The 22,516-nt window shown below is 36.0% G+C and overlaps 5 protein-coding genes across 5 annotated transcripts; 2 read left to right on the top strand and 3 right to left on the bottom strand.

The window, feature by feature from the left end:
* The first annotated feature begins 3,591 nt into the window (after positions 1-3,591).
* On the top strand, positions 3,592-4,483 carry LOC112526780 (eukaryotic translation initiation factor 1A-like). The gene is made up of 2 exons (XM_025137198.1): positions 3,592-4,062; positions 4,289-4,483. The coding sequence occupies exon 1, from the start codon at positions 3,624-3,626 to the stop codon at positions 4,059-4,061; it is 438 nt and encodes a 145-aa protein (XP_024992966.1). The 5' UTR covers positions 3,592-3,623; the 3' UTR covers position 4,062; positions 4,289-4,483.
* Positions 4,484-5,968: 1,485 nt separating this feature from the next.
* Positions 5,969-9,139, bottom strand: LOC112526778. Its single transcript, XM_025137195.1, has 2 exons — positions 8,290-9,139; positions 5,969-6,284 (listed from the first exon to the last, which is right to left on the bottom strand). The coding sequence occupies exon 1, from the start codon at positions 9,048-9,050 to the stop codon at positions 8,298-8,300; it is 753 nt and encodes a 250-aa protein (XP_024992963.1). The 5' UTR covers positions 9,051-9,139; the 3' UTR covers positions 5,969-6,284; positions 8,290-8,297.
* Positions 9,140-10,783: 1,644 nt separating this feature from the next.
* LOC112526779 (protein CURVATURE THYLAKOID 1A, chloroplastic-like) lies at positions 10,784-14,302 on the bottom strand. Its single transcript, XM_025137197.1, has 5 exons — positions 14,095-14,302; positions 12,605-12,699; positions 12,009-12,116; positions 11,437-11,508; positions 10,784-11,049 (listed from the first exon to the last, which is right to left on the bottom strand). The coding sequence occupies exons 1-5, from the start codon at positions 14,252-14,254 to the stop codon at positions 10,984-10,986; spliced, it is 501 nt and encodes a 166-aa protein (XP_024992965.1). The 5' UTR covers positions 14,255-14,302; the 3' UTR covers positions 10,784-10,983.
* Positions 14,303-15,654: 1,352 nt separating this feature from the next.
* LOC112526454 lies at positions 15,655-16,461 on the top strand. Its single transcript, XM_025136735.1, has one exon. It carries the CDS (start codon positions 15,655-15,657, stop codon positions 16,459-16,461), a length of 807 nt encoding a protein of 268 aa, XP_024992503.1.
* LOC112526777 (GDSL esterase/lipase At4g01130) lies at positions 16,460-20,532 on the bottom strand. Its single transcript, XM_025137194.1, has 5 exons — positions 20,276-20,532; positions 18,759-18,968; positions 18,536-18,690; positions 16,874-17,144; positions 16,460-16,782 (listed from the first exon to the last, which is right to left on the bottom strand). Exons 1-5 carry the CDS (start codon positions 20,517-20,519, stop codon positions 16,535-16,537), a joined length of 1,128 nt encoding a protein of 375 aa, XP_024992962.1. The 5' UTR covers positions 20,520-20,532; the 3' UTR covers positions 16,460-16,534.
* Positions 20,533-22,516: the final 1,984 nt, after the last annotated feature.

The following is a 22,516-nucleotide window of genomic DNA, read 5'->3' on the forward strand; positions in this document are numbered from 1 at the left end:
AGTTGAAAGGTGAAAACTAAAAATATTAAAAAATAAAATAAACAAATTTTAATTATCATATATAGGTGGGGTATAGAAAATATAGAAAACCCCATCAATTATTTAATAGGGTGCGAAATATTCCACGCGTGATTTGCTTTACTTGCAGGCCACGTATCTACACCTTCGTAGTAGATGAATTTATTTGTTAACAGCTTAATAGAATTTACAACTTATTCGTTCAGTTATATATAACTGTTTGATAATGGCTTAATAATATTGAAAATAACTTATTCAATAAGTTTTTAGGGGAATTTTATGAAGAACATCAAAGTTTTTTCCAAACCAATCATTCCCAATTAAAAAACATACTCATTCAATCTATGAAAAAACTCATCCAAATCCCAGATGGATTCACACATATAGCTATATCCATACAAGACTTAATGAAAAACCAAACCAAACAAAAACCCTTGGGCTCTTTAAGGCCAACCTTTCTAGGCTTCTTTTAGGCTTAACTAACTAGGATTTTCTAGCTTTTTTTCAAGCCGGGCTTGAAAAAGAACTCTAAATTCAAGCATGGACTCGGCTTACTAAGCCCAAGCTCTTCAGGTTGGCCGTTGGTCTTGAGTCTTTCTATGCATCTCTATACGAAAGCGGCATTGGCTCAACGGTACCCAAGTTACCGGTAGAGCTCAAGTCTATATGGAGGTCAATGGTTCAAGCCTCATCAAAAGTGAGAAGTATGCATGAATATTTACGATCAGACATTGAAATCGGTTAGTTATTACGGAGGTCTAACGTTAAATACCGGTGACGATGAAATGGCTTTGAGAAAGGAAATGTAAATTTGGAATCTGGATTTTATGTTGCTTCTTTTCCTTTTTGTGAAAAATGACGTCGTATTTAAACAATATTCAATCAAATGTTGTTTTGCAAAGAAAATGGTGACGTGGGAAAAAGCCGAATTTTTTTTCGTTGCAAAATTTTGATGGTTTTGTAATGTTAGTTATGATTGGTATTGTTGAAGCCTCCACGGGCATGAAGCTTAGGGCCGTTTACCTAAATGCTTATCCGGTAAGTACTTACTGTTAAGAGACAACACTATAATTTATTTTATCGGGTAAAATTATAGTATATTAAAACGTATTTATGCAACAATTTACCTGGTAAACGTTTACCCGGATAAGAGTTGTCACCCTCACTTACCAGGTAAGACTCCATTCTTATCATCATTCATACTGGGTAAGATTTTTGCCCCTTGCCATGTTCATTCGGTGAAGAAAATTGCTCAGTAAGTACTTACTGGATAAGCGTTTAATAAACGGCCCTTTAGTTGACAAAGTGACAGAGTGATTTTGTTTGAGTATACAACAAATTCAAGTTCGAATCCCATGAGATGTGAGCTTAAATTCCTTCTTTTGCCTTGGCCGTTGAGTTGGTTCATGAAATGGCCCTTCATTTGTGGTGCCTTAGGGGGCGGGTTTCATATGGGTTCGGTTGGGACTCTGAGATTCATGCCCCTAGTGGGGCATCTTTAAGTAGATTAAAGTCCTACAAAGTCGTCCAATGTGTTTTTAGTTCAATTCCGTTGTTTTGAGGGATTTTTAAAGTTATTTTGAGGTGTTTTTAAGTTTTTTTTTTCTTTCTATTTCAAGGTATTTTTAATAGGGAAAATTGCACCAAAATGGAACCAACTTTCACCTAATTCCTGTTTTGGGGAACCAACTTTTAAAATTGTCATTTTGGGGAACCAACTTGTACCTGATTCTTATTTTGGAGAGCCAACTTGCACGTGATTCCTATTTTGGGGAACCAACTTTCAAAATCGTCATTTTGGGGAACCAACTTGTACCTGATTCTTATTTTGGAGAGCCAACTTGCACGTGATTCCTATTTTGGGGAACCAACTTTCAAAATCGTCATTTTGGGGAACCAACTTGCAAAATAATTATAGAAAAATAACTAAAATTTGTTTTTTTTTCCAAAAACTAATGCAATAAAATATATTTTTCATTTCAAATCTCGTTTTTTTTAATTCAGACATCAAATTGAACATTTAAAAAAAATCCAAATTACCACAATAAAAATAGCTTTTTACTGATGCAAAAAAAAAAATTAATAGAAAAAAATTAATTGATGCAATAAAAAATAAATATTAAATATCACATTCAAGATTTTTATATCTAACCAATTGCATCAATTAATTTTTTTCTATTAAATTGATTTTTTTTGCATTAGTAAAAAATAATTTTTATTGTGGTAATTTGGATTTTTTTTAAAAATATTCAATTTGATATCTGAATTAAAAAAAACGAGATTTGAAATGAAAAATAGATTTTATTGCATTAATTTTTGAAAAAAAAAGAATTTTAGTTATTTTTCTATGATTATTTTGCAAGTTGGTTCCCCAAAATAGGAATCAGGTGCAAGTTGTTTCCCCAAAATGACGATTTTGAAAGTTAGTTCCTCAAAATAGGAATCAGGTGCAAGTTGGTTCCCAAAAATGACGATTTTGAAAGTTGGTTCCCCAAAATAGGAATTAAGTTAAAGTTAGTTTCATTTTGTTGCAGTTTTTCCTTTTTAATAGGGAGCCACCCCCACCTTTTACATACTAAATCCGTTATGATACAAATAGTGGCTTATTCGATAAGTTTTTAGGAGAACTTTAGGGATAAAACAAAGTTCTTTTCCCAAACCTATCACTCTAAGTTAAAAACACATTCATTTCATCTATAAAAAATTCTTCCAAACCAAACTCCCCGACATTATGTTAGTGATTTTAGTGTCATCGGTTTCATTTAATGTAAGAGGTAAATATACGAGAGCTAAAAGAGATATTTACTTAGTTTTTTATGCAAGTTAGGAGGTACATAGTGTACACTTGTATAAGACTAGATTGATCCCGATATAACCAAAAGGGAGAGGTCAAGGGGGCCGTGCCCCTGGCGAGGGGTCTCACTGCTGGGTCAGCAGGCGGGGTCGAGAGGGGCCGCCCTCGCGAGGCTCAGTGCAGCGCCCTAGACCAAATTTTTTGTTTCTATGGAAGAAGGTGTTATGGAAAACATCACAACCTCAGTAGGCAGCTTGTTAGAACTGATCCGTTTGGTTCTTGACATATGGTTAGTTCATAACGGATGTTTTTGGTTCTTAACTGTTGTTAACCTTCTCGTAACTGTTTGGTCTTATCTGATTTCTATAGATAACCCTCGTTTCTGGCTCTCAAATCTAAGGATTGATATATACAAAAACCAACGGTAACATAATCTAATTTCTGTGCGTAAGAAATTAAATTGTTACTTCTTGGATTATCTCATATTCAGAATTCCGTTCAACCCAAGGCTATAGAGTCGGAATATCTGATTCGAAAAGTGATATACAYAATCTAAACAATTGTGATTCCAGAAAACTACCTTATCATTTATCTACTCAAATATATCATACAGACAACTTTATCGATACAAGACATAAATCTAAAACAATCAATTATTTAAAAGGGTGCGAAATATTCCACACGTTATTTGCTTTACTTGCAGGCCACGTATCTACACATACCGCCACGGACTCTATAGTCTATATGAATAGAAAAACACACACAATCACACTCAGTGTCTAGATCAAAAAGCMACTTTCATCAATCATCAATGCCGAAGAACAAGGGAAAGGGAGGTAAAAATCGCAAGAGAGGGAAGAACGAAGCTGACGACGAGAAGCGAGAGCTCGTATTCAAGGAAGAGGGCCAGGAGTATGCTCAAGTGCTCCGTATGCTCGGAAATGGCCGTTGTGAGGCCATGTGTATTGACGGCACTAAACGTCTTAGCCACATCCGTGGTAAGATGCACAAGAAGGTCTGGATCTCCGCGGGAGATATCATTCTCGTTGGACTTCGTGATTACCAGGACGATAAGGCGGATGTTATCCTTAGGTATTTTCGTTATGAGGCGAGGCTGTTGAAGGCGTACGGTGAGTTGCCGGATAATATTAGGCTTAGTGAAGGTATTGTTGGTGAAATTGATGACGAGGAGGATGGCGCTGGTGAATACTATGTCGAGTTTGGATATGATCACATCGACAAAATCTAGGGTTAGTAATTCATCTAATCCTCTTTTTGGTTTGAATTTCATGTTTTTGTTTGCTTCGTTACTAAAAATTTCTCGACATACATGCTCAGATTTCAAATAGAAAACTTACTGGTGATTTTGTAACAAAATTGATTTCAAAATCTCGGATTTGATGCCTGATTTCTTTGTTGTTGATGGAAAATACAGAGTTAGTTCGTCTAATTTGTGAATGTTTTTTGCTTCCGCAGATTTCAAATTGGGATGGAATGAACGAAATCGAGTTCTGAAAAGTTAATGGTTTGTAGAATCTCTGAGCTCTTGGAATCTGAATTTCCTGTGAAATATTTTTATCTGTATCATTTTCATATGAATGCCATTTTATGGCCTTCTCTTGATATGTGTTAATGTTGGCCAAGTTATTGTAGCCATCTTCAGTTTAATCTTTTCCCTGTGTGAAATTCCTAACCAAATAAGATTTAATAAACCAAACCGAACCGAACCGAACCGCCCTCGAGCTTGTAGCTCAGTTGCCAAAAGGTTCTTTGATCAAATGAGCTTTCATAATATTTTTGATCATCATGGGGTTGCAGGACGATTAATCTCCGGATGATCAAGAATAATTTGGAGTCATTGGAAGTGAATTGTAAGTGAATCTTCATAAAACTGCTTAATAGAACGACTAATCTTAGGACAATTACGAATAAGGGTTGTTTGTTTACCTCTTAATAGTTTCACTAAGAGAGAACATTTGAATCGTTAAAAAGTGAATCTTGTTTGACAAAAAATAAAGTCTGTCTCTTAATGGTTCTAAAACCCTCTGAATGATTTTATATCTTGTGCATTTCTTAACCATTCAACACCCTAATTTTATTCTGAATAATTACTAAACAATTATATTTCATTTTGCACTATATCATAAGGGTTTCTTAATCATTCTGCACCAAGCCATTCAGTAACTGTCAAATAGCCTCAAATTTGTAGTCATTGTAAGTGAACCTCCATAAAACTGCTTAATAGAATGACTAATCTTCGGACGATCACGAATAATTTGGAGTCATTGTAAGTGAACCTCCATAAAACTGCTTAATAGAACGACTAATCTCGAGTCGATCATGAATAATTTGGAGTCATTGTAAGTGAACCTTCATAAAACTGCTTTATAGAACGACTAATCTTCGGACGATCACGAATAATTTGGAGTCATTGTAAGTGAACCTCCATAAAACTGCTTAATAGAACGACTAATCTCCAGACAATCACGAATAATTTGGAGTCATTGTAAGTGAATTTCCATAAAACTACTTAATATAAAGGTTAATCTTTGGATCCTGTTTGTTAACAGCTTAATGGAACTCACAACTTATTCGGTCAGTTATATATAACTGCTTGATAGTGGCTTAATAATATAGAAAATAACTTATTCAATAAGCTTTTAGGGGAATTTTATGAAGAACATCAAAGTTTTTTCCAAACCAATCATTTCGAATTAAAAAACATGCTCATTCAAATCCAAATAAAAATCTTTGCAGTCTATATAGACAGATGAATTCACACATATAGCTTTATTCATACAAGACTTGATGAAAAACCAAACCAAAACCCTCAGCCGGCTTTGGGGTTGCAAGAGGGTTTAATCGGGCTCTTTAAGACCAGCCTTTCGAGGCTTCTTTTTCAGGCTTAACTAGGATTTTCTAGCTTTTTCAAGCCGGGCTTGAAAAAGAACTCTAAATTCAAGCATGGACTCGGCTTACTAAGCCCAAGCTCTTCAGGTTGGCCGTTGGTCTTGAGTTTTTCTAAGCATCTCTATACAAACGCAACATTGGCTCAACAGTACCCAAGTTACTGGTAGAGCTCAAGCCTATATGGAAACGGTTCAAGCCTCATCAAAAGCGAGAAGTATGCATGAGTATTTACTGTATATAAAATTATAAATTAACAAGTACTATTGGTTGTCAAGATCCTTAAATACAAGCATAAACGACGACAGGAGAAACCGTCGTAAAGAACCAATTTCTTGAGAAGAGCTGAACAAGTTCATTTATTGATGAATGGCTGGTTCAGCAACATAACAATCCAACCCTAACCAAAATAAGGAGTAAGATATTATAACAAAACTAACAGTAAATCAGTTGATACCGAACTAAAGTTGGTAACATTCCTCAATTCGACACCGTTTTATCTCTAGTCGGTTCAAACCGTCTACTCCGCCGCCAAAATCAGCCGTACCCACCATATACAAATCATCTGCATCAATTAAGAAACGAGATTCAAAACAAACAACATGAATATGAATCAAGGAAACAACTGTAGAGAGTAAGATATAACTGATGACTATATTTTAGCCCCAAACGATACTGCAATGCAGGATAGGGGTCAGAGACTGTTTACTTGCAGCTTAATGGTCTGGGTGGCTTATTCGCTTAGGCAAACAAGACTAATGGTCTGGGTGGCTTAATCCAACGTGAAGCCATGAAACCAAAATGACTATATGGAATACGCCGGACCCTCATTTGACCCATGAAGCCACCTCAAACAAATTAATATCATAAATGCAATCCAACACACTCTCTTTGCCTCCCTCAAAGCCATGGGTCTCAAACCGACAAATTTATCTAGACAGACAATTCAACACATACATATGGCTTAATGGAAAAAAGAGAAAGTAAAACATCCCCTTAGTCTCTTATTTGGGCAAGAAATATCAGATCACAATCATCTTATAATCAGCATGCATACATCTTATTCTAAATCAAATCATGTAACACCAATCATTGTCAATAAATCTCAGTACAATCGCTTAGAATCTTATCTGTCCTTATCTATTCATACTACATAGATCTATAATATCTGCTACTACCGAAATCAAACGCATTCTACGCCATTTCAACCTGTTCATGTGGAGGTTATTGCCAGATCAAGACCTTACAACCTAAAAAGAGGGATGCTCAATAAAGCTAACTGCAACCATGTCAAAAGCTCATTTCAACTTGCTTTTGGGACATTAATGTCATTTGCAGAATGAAATTACAAAAAAAAATATCGTCAATGAACATACTGCAATAACCATTTTATGAATTTTTGGGTCATTTCTCACTGCTTATAACCATTTGGGCATCAAAGCAACAGAGGCTATAAAAAAGTTCAGTTTCCCCCAGATCATATAACCCATTTGGGAATCAAATCAAATACCATTGATAACATCAATGTCCTTTATGTTCCATCATAGCAAAATAAACACAAGACTATATACAGAATCAATCTTTAGGCCGTAAAACATAGGCATAAAGAAAAACTAATCATCATCATGATCAAATTAATAAAACTTGATCAATTATGGCCTCCTAATTTGGCTCATTATATAAAAAGTTCAAAGATAGAGAAAAATCCAATTTCTTATCCTGACTCAGTAGCCCACAGCGAAACTCAGCAGGCTATGGACAAGAAGACTGCAATTGAAATATGGACGAGTTTGGGATTAAAAAACTCCAGCTCTACGGTCTTGCTTGGGTGATACCACGGGTCATCACCCCCTTGCACGAAAAGGAAGTGGGCATGTCAGGTGAAGAAGGTGGCTCCATACTGGATAGAATTGGAAAGCGGTAAGTGGTATGGAGCTGTCCTATAAGTCGTCAAGTTGTTAAGAAACGCGTTCAGCGAAGGAACTTAGAAGCAGAGGAAGAGGGGGTACAAGTTGAGAAATGGAATGGACTAGAAAGCATTCTTTAAGGGGAAAACAATTTTTTTCTTGGTAAAAGGGATGTCTTTACCGACTAGAGGCTGTTTGGTTGGTTTTCCATTAAGTCCTATATGGATGAAGTTGTCAATGTGGATTAATCTGTCTGTAGGGATTGAGAAGGTTTTTGTTTGGGAGAGTTCTTCATAGATGAAAGAAGCATGTTTTTTTTTATTGGGATGACATGTTCGGAAAAACTTGACTTTCTGCATAAAGCTCCCCTCTAAAAGCTTATTGAACAACAGTCATGTATAATAAGATGTGAGTCCCATTAAGCTCATTAATCTACTAACAAAAAGACCCATAGATGAGTTGGTACTTCATCAAATGAGACTAATCTGTGTAGCTTCTTCCACCCTATCATTTTCAGAAAAGTATCATGATATCATCCAATATGCATTTCCATTAACAATCACATGAAGAACAAATCAAATTCAACACTCCATAATCAAAAGAATCAATTCAACAAACACATATATCACAAACAGTTAACAAATCAAAGCCAATAATCCTAACCTTTTCCCTCATCTGAGCTTTCCTTTAACCGAGCTTTGCCTCTTTGCTGCTTCATTTATCTTCTCAATATACCCTTCAATGGGAGGCGTCAATGTCGCCATGAACCTGTTCACCGGAAAAGGAGCCAAATCCGGGACCATCGCCGCTTCCCTCAAACTTTCCGGCAACGCCTCGATAGCTTCTTTCTTGCATTTCAACAACCCTGTCTCAGCTGCTTGCCTTGCTCTATGCTTCCTCATCAAAACCCTACTATACTCCTTAGCTAACTTCCTCCCATCCTCTACTGTCAGATCGTATTTCGGAATCTTATCAGAATCAACAATCCCTAAAGTTATGAGATCCAAACCTTTTGGTCCGATTAGCCCTGATAAATCTTCATCTTCAGCCTTACTCTTGGTGGTTTTCTTAAAATAGGCAATCTCTTGTTTTCTAGCTTCAGATATCAATCCCATTTTCTCCCTTTCAGCTTCTCTCGCACGTTCCTTGGGCTTCAAAACTCTCACCGGAGCTTTCGCCTGCAAGCAATCGTCGATCATTTGTTCGAGTTGGCCTTTTCTCGAACCTTTCGTCGCCGATGGATCTGGTACTTGTTGACCTTTTTTTACGGTGATTTTCGATCGTTTTAGGGTTTGTCCAGGCTTAACCTTCCCTTTGCCTTTCGCAGTTCCACTGACGGAACATCGTTGAAGGAATCGGTGGCTTAGGGTTTCGATTGATGAGGTCAGTGGCTTGAATTTATTCATTTGTGTTATCCGCATCATTCCGACGAGAGAATGCAGTTCACTGCGGCGGCGATTGGTGGCGGTGGAGATGTGATGGAATCGGAGAAATTGAACTAGGGTTTTAGTAGAGGCTAGTAGTATAAAGATGAAATGAAACCTCTGTAAAAATTCTATTGAAGATATGGGGTTAAAATGAGAATACATAAACATTGGGGGTTGAAAATGAGAATGCGGAAGCTTTGGGGTTTACAAATTCGGATACCAGAACCTTGGGGTTAAAAATGAAAATATTGGAACTTTGGGTGTTGAAAATGAGGATATGGAAACTTTGAGGGTTAAAAAATGTCAAGTATGTCCTTCTATATTTTTGATACCAAAGTTTTCATGTCAAATTGAATCGAATTGAATATTTTTAAGTGTCTAATTTTCACTTTTAGTCCTTTATTTTAATTTTTTAATAGATTTTAAAGATTTTTTTCTTAAAGGACAAATTGCATGAAAAAAGTAACGTACGTTAACTTGATTCCTATTTTGAATAACGCACTTTTAAAACTTTCATTTTGGTACATGAGATGTAAAGTTTTGAACATTTAGGTATCCGGATAATCGGTTGAAGTAATTTTAGATTAAAAAAATCATGTCATTAACCATGTCAGCAAATAATACTGAGTTAGATACTGCATCACTCGTCACATCAGCATGATAACCGTTTAATACTTCAACCGGGTACCTAAATATTTAAAATTTTACATCTTAGTTACCAAAATGGAAGTTTTGTAAGTACGTTACCCAAAATATGAATAAAGTTAAAGTACGTTACTCTTTCATGTAATTTACCTTTTCTTAAAAGAAAATGAAATTTGGTCAAAAAAATTCAATATTTCAATTGCATCAGATTCTTTTAGAATCTATAAACCAAACGTCAACTAAAAAACCAAAATTTGGACCAATCTAAATTGTTCAGTTTCGGTGAAGTCAAGGAACAAGAAACTCATGTAGCAGAGGACCCAAAACTTTATGCCCAGGTGCACCTTTAAAGTGAATCAAACGCCCGTAGAATCAAGGTTTTTGATCATGTGGAAGAGTCAACGCAGTTAGACCCGGGGAAAATGTTAATCGTGTCGATTTGAGAAATAAATACATTTTTTAAATGGAATCAACCTTTGAGCAAGATGCAAGACTACGTTTTAAGCGTAAACCAGTGTGTTTTTAGCCGAAATCCACTGTTTCGAGGAATTTTAAGTTTTTTGGTTGATTTTGACAGACTTTTTTATTTTTTTTGGTTTATATACTTTATATTTTCTAATATCATGGAGCACTCCTCAAAGTTTAACAGATACACATTTTATACCCAAAAAACTACTTGCCAAAATCAGTTGAGCAAGTGCATGAGACCCCCTTCTCCTTCATAGGTCTTCCCATGAACCAAATACAAACTCGAATTTTATGATTCTAGAATATAAATTTCAAAAGACGTCATTTTAAGTTGGACAAAAGAAAAAGATACTGATCTGGTCCTGATTTGATTCTTCAGTGTTGTCGATTTACGTGGCCAACGCTTACCTGATAAGACCATACCAGTAAGACAGAACACTCTAACTTTGTTATCGGGTAAGTCTTGTAGTCCATCAAAATGGTACCGTATGCAACAATTTATCCCGTAAGTGCTTATTGGGTGAGACTATCTTTTATCATTGCTCTTACTGGGTAAGGAAAATGACCCACTAAACACTTATCGAATAAGCGTTCAGTAAACCGTCTCTAAGACGCAATTTACCCAAACTTTTCAAGTTTTATGGGGAGTAAAACAATAATAGGATTACATACAAATTCCATAGAAGATCTATACTACATTACAAGACCATATATGCCTCTTGTACATAAATTTCAAAAAAATATATATATAGAAAAAGATCGATTCCAACGCGATGAACAAAGTAAATGTAGGATTATAGATCGAAACCACGATCATCTACTCGGTCCCTGCGATCTTCTTCTTTATGGACTCGATATCCGTGGCTAGCTCTTTTCTGCTCGACTGGAGTACAAAAACGACCAATGTTTAACAAAAGTATGGTCTCTAAGACGAGACGAAGATATACTTTTTGGTGACTCTGGGCTTCTAGGCCAGTTTGTGCGCATATAAACTAATCCATAGGCCCATGAAGATAAACAGCCAGAAAAATCCTCAATGATCCCAAGGAGACTCAAACTGACGACGTATTAGGACTCAAGGCCTAGCTTAGCTCAATTGATCCTCAAGGTTTGGTACGCATATAGCTGAGGACCAGAGGAACCGGTCAAGGTCCTATCCAACAAGGACCAGCCCGGTTCCAGGACCAGCCGTACCCATAACCACCACTTGACATTTTCGTGAACTGTGTGTGATGCAAGTTATTCGGTCCAGGAATGAGAGGATTCTTACCTTGAAGAGTAGATATCGGTAGACAAACCATCCCGTATATCCAAGTCCTACCAACTCCATTATTTTCGGAAGCTGAAAATTTAACGGAACCATGAAAAAAAAATCAGTGGAACCGATATGCAGCCTAGTTTTTTTTTTATAACTGTGGATGTCCAGACTAGCTTGCACGCATCTCGACTACTACCATGAGGTATGAAGAAAACAACCAAGATAATCTCTCCCCAAGGCCACTATATTTGGTGTGATATGTTGGGTTTGTTTGATTTGGTTTATCGAAGGGTTTTCCACATAAAAGTTTTGGTGCTCTCGTCATTGCGATTGCTATTTATGTCATTTGGCCCTTCTCGTGTTCTATTATTTGGTTTTTGTTTGAACCAAATTCTCTCTCTCTCTCTCTCTCTCTCTCTATATATATATATATAGAGAGAGAGAGAGAGAAAGGGGATTTAATTAAAACACCTTCATTTTACGAAAAAACGAAAACACCTTTTCTACTGTAGTCAATCACATATAATATTGTAGTCAACTAATCTACTGAAACGTACAGGACAACCGCTTACGCTACTACTTACCAGTGGAACGGAGTTAATGGCACCAATAAGGATTGAGGATAACCAAATTGCAACAATTCCTCCTCCTCCATAGATTATGACTGTAGACTTGTTTTCAAGTGCATCCCACTGCAAACAACAAAGTGAAGAAGAAACAAGAACTGTAAAGAAAGAAGCATGACAAGAAGATAAACCAAATCAAAGCAAACCCAGTGTATCCCAGGTGCAGGTGCAGGTGCAGGTGCAGGTGCAGGTGCAGGTGCAGGTGCAGGTGCAGGTGCAGGTGCAGGTGCAGGTGGGGGATCTGGGGATGGTAAGATGTAGGCAGACCTGACCTCTATCTCAAATAGTAGAGCAGTTTTTTCCATGAAGATCTCTGACTTATGAAAATCTTGCCAAAAGAGAAAGCATAACAAGGAGATAAACCAAAACTAAAACCAAACCAAACCAAACGAACTCAGTATATCCCACCCGTAGGTGGGGCATGGGGATGGTAAGATGTAAGTAGACCTGAACAGTTGTTTCTGTGAAGACCCCCAACTTGTGAAAAGTGTGTAAGAGAGAGAAAAAGCATAACAAGGAGATATAAAGCGAAAAAGATTCGGTGCCATGTTCACCTTTTCCAATAGGTCGGTGAACAATTCATTAGGATCTGTCGCGGATGATGCATCTTCTGAGGCCTTGATCCGGAACAAAGATGACCGCTTCGACTCTGGTATGTAGAGGAACATGAAATAGAAATGAGATAAAACTACTCATGAAAACCATTCTTCATTGAACCCAAGATGCAAAACTCATATGTTGTCGGTCTCCTTAGGATCATTGATGATTTTCCTGACTGTTATCTTCAGGCCCTATGGGATTAGTTGAGGTGCGTGCAAGCTAGTTTGGACATCCACATTTACCAAAATATGAAAAATTCAAGAAACAAAGGTGATTAAGTGAAGATGCTTCAAGAAACGCAAAAAAAGTGATTATTTTGTCGCTAAGTTGCAGGGATACGGATTTCCCTCCAATAGAGCCTTGAGAAGAAATTGAGGGGGTTCCAACTTATACCGAAGAGAAAGTGAAGTCTAGTCAATGTGGGACTCTAACACGTTGCCACTAATACCATATAAGAGTATGTGAAACTCCACTAAATTACTCTATAAAACAGCCCTCGAAGAAAGAAAAGAGGTTCCAACACGCCCCTCCAAACGAGGTTAGCAAGCGTGAATTGTTCAAGAATGTCGAGTATCTAGAGCGGTAAACCTTGGTTCTGATACCATGTAAGAATAATGGAACCCCGTTATATTACTTTCTGAAATAACCCTAAAAGAGACAAAAAGGAGGTTCCAACATATATTGTGGAGAATAGTTTAAATATGCCCGATGTGGGATTCTAACAACTAACATAGCAGGGGCGGACCTACGAGAGGTGCACCCACTAATAGCAGAAAGAATCAAAGAGGTGCTTGGGATAATAGAAAATACACGGGACATAACCAAAAAATCGAAAAAAATCCCTTGAAACCATCTGGAGAAGTCTTGAAATAAAAAACCGAAAAGACCCTCGAAATCAACCAACAAAAACTTAAAATATTCGCTCGAAACGGCGGATGGCTAAAAGTATACTTTATAGGCCTTTGATCCCTGAAATGTGCAACCTGCTCGGCAAAAATCTTGGGTCCGCCATGGTCCGCCATGAAACATACGCAATCCAACAATCACTAATTTAGTGATGTAAACTCAATCATCAATTCCTATAACCCCAAATTCTTTTTTTTAATTAATCTGGATATCTAACCCGCTACGTTAGCCAACTAATTCTAGGGTGACCACCTGCTTTGCAGATATCCCGGAGTCATCGCATTTGAACTTCCGTGGCCATTAGAGGATTTTTATTCCTTATTAGATTTGAACCTGAGAGCTCCAGCTATTTTGACCTTTTGGAGCCAAGTTCAAACCTATCACCAATCGGTCACCACACTTGTAGTTAAACCCCAAAATCTTGTTATGCCTTATTTTCAGCAATCTAAGCATCTACAACATCAAAATCTTCACATGCACCAAACTGTTCGACGAAATGCTCAAGAGAAAACAAAACAAACAAATGGATAATGTATACCTGAAACCTGCTTCACGGACGTTGAAAACGAACGAGTTGGGAGGTTAGGTACGGCGGAGCAACGGGCGGTGGTGGTGGTTCTAGTAGGAAGACGAGGTAACATGACGGCGGTGGCCGCCATGGAGGTGGAAGTTGCCGCCGCATAGACCGTAGTCGCCATTGCTGTCCTCACAAAGTTATCTTTTCCGAGCTCGTTTTTCTGTTTCTTTAATTTTCTTTTTTTTTTAGTTTTTATTGTTAAAAAACAAAAAAACAAGATTTTATTATGACACGTGGACAAATAAAGCTTCCCGATTGGTTGTTTGTTTATCTTCACAATCCACGTTTGAAAGGTTCATACTACATGTTTTCTTTTAGCCTTAAATTTTTGGGTCCTCAAAGTATTAATTCTTAGAATTTTCTAAATAATTTGTACAAATTTATAAACCAGTTTTAATGTGTTGTTTCATACATAAGTGATATATATATATATATATATATATATATATATATATAAATATATATATATATATATAAACAGTGTTTATATAGTACTGTTTCAAACATGAAACGTTCATAACTGTTTTTTATACAAAATGGTACTGAACGTTTCACGAATGAAACAACAATGCATAAACACTGCATTTTCACACGTGTTGTTTCATGTTTGAAATAACACATGAAAACAAGTTTATAAGTTCTGTAAATGATTATGTGTTTTCGCAGTTATTTGGATCTGATTTTTACGAGTATGAATTGTATCAAAATACAGCAAAGTTTGAATTAGATTTTTTTACGTAATATGATGGATAATTTTTTCTTCAGTTGATGTAATAAAGTTTCGGAATTTTCTATTACATACCCGTTTTGACGGGTAACTTTCTGATCTTGTAACATTTAATGATAATGATGACGATACCGGTTTACAGAAAGTTTACGAAAAAGTTACAGTGAAATGAACAGTACTTTGACATCCATGTCATCAAACATCACAAGATCAAAATACTTTTGAAACTTAATTACATTAAATAGCAAATTTTGAAACTTTGTTACGGTAATTGAGAAAAAAAAACGCAGACTAACTTTTTTGTATCTTGATATATTTTAAATGTAAAATTACTTTACTACCCTTGACTTTATCAAATGATCTAGGGCTTTGAAGACACCCTCACACCTTATTCGTAAATTTACTTACGGATCTGAATCAAACAAACTCAGTAAATTCTACCCAGAATAAGATCTGAAAATGATAACATATATATAGTTATTTTCTTTACCTAAAAGACAGAAAGAATTCGATTCTCTGTTTTCCACCATCACCGGAACAACCTAAAACATCCTCCTAACATTTTGGCAAATACTATGAAAAACATTCGTATCTGTGTCTCTTAAGGTCGGATCTTGAACGATTTACGGGACCCTGATCGTTACCAGGATACTGATCTAATTCTTTCTCTGGGTTTCGTTTGATGATCGTTGCAACGCCGGTGTTCCATTTTGATGTTGATGGGGTCTAAAACAAGCTTCATCATCAATTTCGCGACTTTTTGTTGTTTGTGTTCGTTACGGTTGATCCAAGCCATGGCCCGCCATCCTCAACAATCATTGGACGATTTTCTCCAAGATCACGCCAAGAAATCGATCCCAAAAAATCCTCACGTGGGCACGTTGTATAACGTATCTCTACCCTCGAATTTCGCCGGAATGCAGGCTTCGGTCGTTCAGCTGCAAACCTCGAGCGTTTGGGCCCAAGGGGCTAATTTGAGTTATTTCGACGTTCCACCGAGAATAACTCCTGAGCCGAACGTTACATGGCTAGATATAGTTTTTTCAAATCTAGGAAATTGGTCGTCGTATTATTACGATATGCCCCATTACACTTTTGTCACCCCGATCCTCGGTTTTAGCGCCTACGGCGTACGACACACGAGAGGGCAAAATGGTCATTTCACCTCTACGACGACAAAGTTGAAGCTAGCGCTCATCCGACACCCGATCATGGTCCACTTCCCGTCGGTTTGGCTACCTCAAGGGAAATGTATCAAGTTTTACTCGAACGGGAGGATTAAGATTACCAACATGTCCTTGTCCCATACATGTGCGGTATGGGGACAAGGGCATTTTGCAATCGTTGTGCGGGTCCCACAGTCACATCGGATGTGGAAATGGTGGGTGGTCGGGTTTGGCGTCGGAAGCGTCGGATTCCTGTCGGTTGGGTTCGTTTTATTTAACGTAATTCGGTTCGTCAAACGGAAAAGAATTCGAAAAATGGAAAAACAATCAGAAAAATTAGAGGTTTTGGATACAAAATATGTTGGGCACAGTAGAATGCCATCTGCTTTGTGGATTAGGACTCAACCTGTTATTGAGAATGATTATTATCCTTGAAATTTATGTATTTTTATTTCCTTTTTTTATTTATTATGTTTTATTTTATTCGAATCGAAAACCGAACGCCGAATTACGTACACTTGATCTCAAAAGGAGGGTTCGTAAATCCGTCACCGAGGATGGCATCAACGATAATCTTGTTTGCGGCCTCTGTCGTGTGGACTCCGTCCCAGCTCACGTAGTTTTCGGGATCACCGCAAGCCGACGCGGTGATATTTTGTCCGTTTACAACCTTATTGTTCCCACAAAACACTTTCGGATTGTAGTTATATGGACCTCCCCCGTTTCCGCAACACGCTAATGTACCATACTTCAAACCTATATCGACGTATCAGTTTTAAAACACAAGGGGTATATCGGTAAATATGCGTACGAACCTGAGATGTTATTAGGGGTGAAGTAGTCGTACCGTGAGAAGCGGGATGTCGGAAAAGCTTGAGCAACACTTTGTGAGAATCGACGTATATAACGTTCGCATCCGAGAGTTCTTTTCCGGTTTGGTTGAGTGCGTCATGGAGCATCTTGTTGTATTCGACTACGGCATTGTTGAACGGGATCATACATCCAAACTCGTCGATATCTTTATTGTCGTGAGGGAGTTGTACCAAGAATGAAGGGTAGCATCCGATCGGTGCCAAATTTTGGACGAAAAACGTACGACCTCCTAATCCATGCAACTCCTGCTTGCTTACAGATAAATCAGATTACTTTCTAAAAGAGTCGTTGAATGGATAAAGAAAAAGAGATTCTAACATATATAAAGGAAAAAGTACAGTGTCTAGCTGATGTGAGACTCCAACACATCCCCCTCCAATAGAGGTCGGATAGAGACAATACCCAAAGTGTCGAGTCCCTAAAGGTGGTAGACATTGGCTCCGATACCATGTGAAGATGTGTGAAACCCATTCAGATCACACTCTAAAAATGGCCTTAAGAGAGAAAGCAGGCTCATATATATATATATATATATATATATATATATATATATATATAAAACCTATTAAATTATGATAACCTTGTGAGAACTGGTGCATCATGTGCTATTTCACATGATCTTTTTCATCTATGGTTTCAATTTAGATAATTAATTAACATATATTTGTTTCTCAATGTGTTTGTTTCACATATAATCATTTCACAGTGTGAACGTTGTTTATGCGTTTGTGAAACAAAAAATACAACTAAAAAGTTTCATATTGTGAAACGAATACATATGAACCAAACACATTGTGAAACAAATATATGTTGATTAATATATTAAATCCAAGCCATAGATGAAAAAAATCACGTGAAATAGCATACGATGCACCAGTTCTTAGTTCTTAAGGTTGTCACAATTTATTGGATTCTCAAATGATTAAGCCTCTCTCTCTCTCTCTCTCTCTCTCTATATATATATATATATATATATATATATATATAAGGTTAGGTTATTGAAAAACCACAAAAAATGAAAATTTGAGGAACACACTTAACTGTTTGTCTATATGATATGTATGTGTGCATATAAGTAATTTGTTTTGTGCATACGAACCTGAAAAAATCTTCCATTACTTGTATGCACATAGTGTGTGCATTAGTTTTTTTTGGGGATTTTCCCTTAAACCTCCCCCCCCCCTCCTCTCTCTCTATCTCTCTCTCTCTCTCTCTCTATATATATATATATATATATAGAGAGAGAGAGAGAGAGATGACGTTTCAAATGCAACTTATCACATTTATACAACCAATGCAACCCAGTCAATTAAGATATTTATGGAAATGATGAGAGTTCATTTATTATGATTTGAATATTTATGGAAGATGACTAGGGTTCATTAATTAAGATCAATACTTTATACTATGAAACAATCTAAACTTTTATGAAATCGCATAACTATCAAATTAATTGGACGGTTGAGATTGAGTTGTATTAGTTGTACAAATGTAAAGGGTTGCATAATAACTCACCTCTCYCTCTCTCTCTCTCTCTCTCTCTCTCTATATATATATATATATATATAAGTTAAAAGGATTGTGTCTAACTGATGTGACACTTCAACAAAAAACTTGATTTCGAAGATTCACCTGCCTTAATTGTGCTTGTAATTTGCGAAATGACTTGCGGAAGGGTCGGCTTGACTACGTCAATACCTTTAGCTAAATTAGATGTGAAATCATTCTGACCGATGTAAAATGTATAGAGCGATTTCCCAAAGATATCAGGTGGAGGAAGATTGGACGACCCTGAAAATACAGAACTTGATCATAATTTGTCTAGAATTCAATATCTTTTCAGATATATATTTTTTTACCTTGATCATACAGTTGGTCGACTTGGGCCTTGAAGTTTTTCATTTGGTTCAGTTGAATCGGCAACGCAAAAGGGCTCAGTCCAGAGACAAACAAGGAGGTCTGCGGTAGCAACACTGTCGACGCCAGTGTCGCGAAATTCACACCATGCTTGTAATCCGATCCGATTGATTTCAAGTACGGGCTCACTAATGGAATTCCCAATCTTTGAGCTACAACCAACATTGATTACGTTAACAACTGAACTTATTTGGGACCGATGGTCCCGATTAGTCCACAGTAAATCAGATTCGGACCTTATTTAGGTCCGAACCAGTTTAAAAGAAATAAATCAAAACCATTTTCCCCAAACATTGGACCATAGGGGATAAGCTACTTTGTCTTCTAATAATGTTACAATTCCCTATGAAATTTTCACATTATTGTAATTTGTATTTATTTTTTTATTATATTTAATGTAGTTATTAACATATATTTGTTTGATATGTATTCGGTTTACAATATGAATTTTTTTGGCACACAACAAAAATTACATGTAAAAAGTTTTATATTGTGAACTGAATACATATGAAAGAAAAATACATTTTAAAACAAATATATGTTAATTAATATATTAAATACTATACATAGATGAAAAAAATCATGCGTAACAAAACTTTAAGATATAAGTTCTTACGGATATCACAAATTTAGGAGTTCTCAAATAACTAAGCCCCTATATATAGACTTGGGATTATGTGAGAGCATATTGTTTTTGTGAAATATGTGAGACCACTTTTTTACGCTTGAAACTTTACAGCAAAATACTGTGGATGTAACATTCACATAGTGTTTTCTGTGAATGTTCGGATTTTTTTTACTTTCACAATGTTTTGCTATGAAATTCAAGTGTAAAAATGTGGTTTCACGTATTTCATATGAACCCAATCCTACATGTATATGTGTGTGTGTGTAAGAAAAAAATCGAAAAAAATCCATAAAAACCAAAGAACCGAGAAAAAATGGATGAAAGAATATATCAGATCAGATGTCAAATTAAAGATAATAAAGAATCATTTATTTGGTATAAATTGTTTCCCTCTAATTTTTGTTAATATCACCAATTTTCGAGAAAAAAAAAGTAGTTACAAACATCTCCTTTTTAATCACGTTTATTGAATCTATCTCAATCCAACGGTTTAAATCAGTTTTCAGAAAAGTTATCTTGACTATTAATTTTCTGAAGCTATAAAAAAATGAAATTGAAAAATATCATGATTTTAAATCATTTTATCTTGATGAGTTTGTTTTTGTTTTCGTGAGACTACCTTTGTACACTTGAACCTTCACAGCAAAACGTTGTGAAGGAAAAAAAAGTCGAACATTGACAACAAAAACACTGTGAAGTTTCAAGTATAAAATCACGGATCTCACAAAAACATACTGGTTTCACGTAATCCGAAATCTATCTATCTATATGTGTGTGTATATATATATATATATATATATATATATTTAAGCACAATATATTTATATATACCTATGAAGTCAATAATGAGGCGGCCGTCGGAAGCCCGACCTGCCGGACGTTTGAAATACGTCATACCATTTGGCGGTGGAGCACCAGGAAACGCCGACCAAAAACCACCGGTGTCGGAATTTGAGTCGCCGAAATTGAAGATAGCTTCATAACCACATCCTGCTTCACACATTAACACCGCCGACAATGCCACCGTCACCACCGCCGGAACCACCCAAAACCGCCGTAACATCAACAAATTCATCTTTTCAGCTAAGTTTGAAGGTTAGGTTTAACAATAAATGAGAGAGATAGATAGAGTGGTGAGAGATTGTACGAAAAAGACATGTTTCAATCATTGCAATATATATATATATATATATATATATATATAGATGAGTGATCATATGAAAACCGCCCTCATTTGTGTAAACCGTGCAAACCACCTTCATCTGTCGATTTTATTGTTTAATCTTATGAAATTTTTTCATGAAATTGTTTAATCTTGTGAAATTGTTTCATATAATACTTTTTTTGATAAAGTTGTTTCATATATGGTTGTGAAATTGTTTCATATAATACTTAATGAAACTGTTTCATGTATTTCTCTAACATTAATGAAACTGTTTCATGTATTTCTCTAAAATTAAAATAATAAAGATGATAATATATATGATTAACACCCTCCACAATAAAAATGATTAATCAACCTCTCATAATTACAAAAAAATGAAAAAAATGAAAAATTATGATTGGTTGAATGCGGTTTGCACGGTTTGTACAAATTGAGTGGTTTGCATTTGATCGCTCCCCTATATATATATATATATATATATATATACACGAAAAATAAATCTCTCTTTTTAGGGTGTCTCGTATGTCAAGATTAATCCGGTAAATAACGGTCGTAGTTTTGATAAACTCGATGGTTACAATTGTTGGAATTGAACTCGAGCAAATGGGATTTTCACCACATCCTTTGAGATTCAACAGAGACGGACCTATAGTGGTGCATACAGGTGGCACGTGCCATCGTATTATTCTTCCGTCGAAGGGTAAAAAGATTTAGGTTTGTGAAATGTGCAACGGTATTAATTTGTTGTGTGCCACCGTATGTATTTTGAAATTACAATTATAACAAGTTTTATTTAGTATAGTTGATTTGCAAATCTTTTATTCTATCCCAGATCCAAGTTTGAATCTTGTTAAAGTAATTTTCTTAGTCAAATAGTGTCACCGTTTAAAAATATATACATTTGTTTCTTGTAGTCAAAAGGTGTCATCGTTTAGTATGTTTTTCTGTGAATGTTCGATATGTTCAGTATGATTTTTATCTGAATGTAGATGTTGTCTTTTCTCATGTGGAAGTGTCGTTCACGTGACGGTTTGACATTTTGCTTTGGATGTTTGGTGTGTTTTGCTATAAAAGAACGGTGTCTATTTGTTATGAAGGTTTGACGAGATCTCAGACAAAGAAAAAGACTTATCCAAGGGCTTAGATACAGTTTTTATAATACTGAGTGATTTCAAATGATCCCAATGACTCAAATACGATATAATACACGGTTTAAAACATTTAAAAACAGTATAAAATCATCGAAAATTCTGTTTTCAACATCATTTGCTGAACCTAAAAAAAATATAACGTTACAATAAAACATCAAAAAAAATCTAATAAAAAATGTCAGACGTCTACATGGACGGACCTACAGTGGTGCCAACGGTGTCACGTGCCATCATATTATTTCTCCGTTGAAGGGTGAAAAAAATTTAGGTTCGTGAAAGGTGCAACCATATTAATTTGTTGTGTGCCACCGTATGTATTTTGAAACTACAATGTAAACAAGTTTTCTTTGGTGGAGTTGGTTTGCAAGAATTTTATTCCACTTCCGACCCGAGTTTGAATCCTGTTAGTGTCATTTTCTTAGTCAAATGGTGCCACAGTTTGAAATTTTTTCCTACATTTGTTTTGTATAGTCAAATAGTGTCACCATTTGAAATTGTTTCTTATAGCCAAATGGTGTCACCGTTGATAAAGTTTCTGGGTTCGTCCCTGGATGTCTAATAAAAATATGTCATTGAACATCAAGTTTTATCGTCCAATAAGAGGTTTTAAGCTCTTTTCACATAACAAATAACAGTCTGAATAGTCTTACCTCTGATTCAATAAGAGACACAAATGGTAAATAAGAGTCTTTTAAAAAACTAACCAACACCTCGTATTCACATGTGAAACAACATGAATCATAACTTAAAATCATA

The sequence above is a fragment of the Cynara cardunculus genome (assembly GCF_001531365.2).
Source record: "Cynara cardunculus var. scolymus isolate 2C chromosome LG 14, CcrdV1, whole genome shotgun sequence".
NCBI lineage: Eukaryota > Viridiplantae > Streptophyta > Magnoliopsida > Asterales > Asteraceae > Cynara > Cynara cardunculus.

Bases quoted from the DNA above. Each gene is read 5' to 3' on its own strand.
- LOC112526454 (XM_025136735.1), top strand. From the start codon at position 15,655: ATGGCCCGCCATCCTCAACAATCATTGGACGATTTTCTCCAAGATCAC.
- LOC112526779 (XM_025137197.1), bottom strand. From the start codon at position 14,254: ATGGCGACTACGGTCTATGCGGCGGCAACTTCCACCTCCATGGCGGCC. The intron at 12,700-14,094 runs GTATACATTATC...TCTACATACCAG, and splicing joins GTCCGTGAAGCAGGTTTCAG to AGTCGAAGCGGTCATCTTTG. The intron at 12,117-12,604 runs GTGAACATGGCA...TGTTGTTTGCAG, and splicing joins TCACCGACCTATTGGAAAAG to TGGGATGCACTTGAAAACAA.
- LOC112526780 (XM_025137198.1), top strand. From the start codon at position 3,624: ATGCCGAAGAACAAGGGAAAGGGAGGTAAAAATCGCAAGAGAGGGAAG.
- LOC112526777 (XM_025137194.1), bottom strand. From the start codon at position 20,519: ATGAATTTGTTGATGTTACGGCGGTTTTGGGTGGTTCCGGCGGTGGTG. The intron at 18,691-18,758 runs GTAAAAAAATAT...CTGTATTTTCAG, and splicing joins CGACCAACTGTATGATCAAG to GGTCGTCCAATCTTCCTCCA. The intron at 16,783-16,873 runs GTACGACTACTT...ACGTCGATATAG, and splicing joins CCGACATCCCGCTTCTCACG to GTTTGAAGTATGGTACATTA.
- LOC112526778 (XM_025137195.1), bottom strand. From the start codon at position 9,050: ATGATGCGGATAACACAAATGAATAAATTCAAGCCACTGACCTCATCA.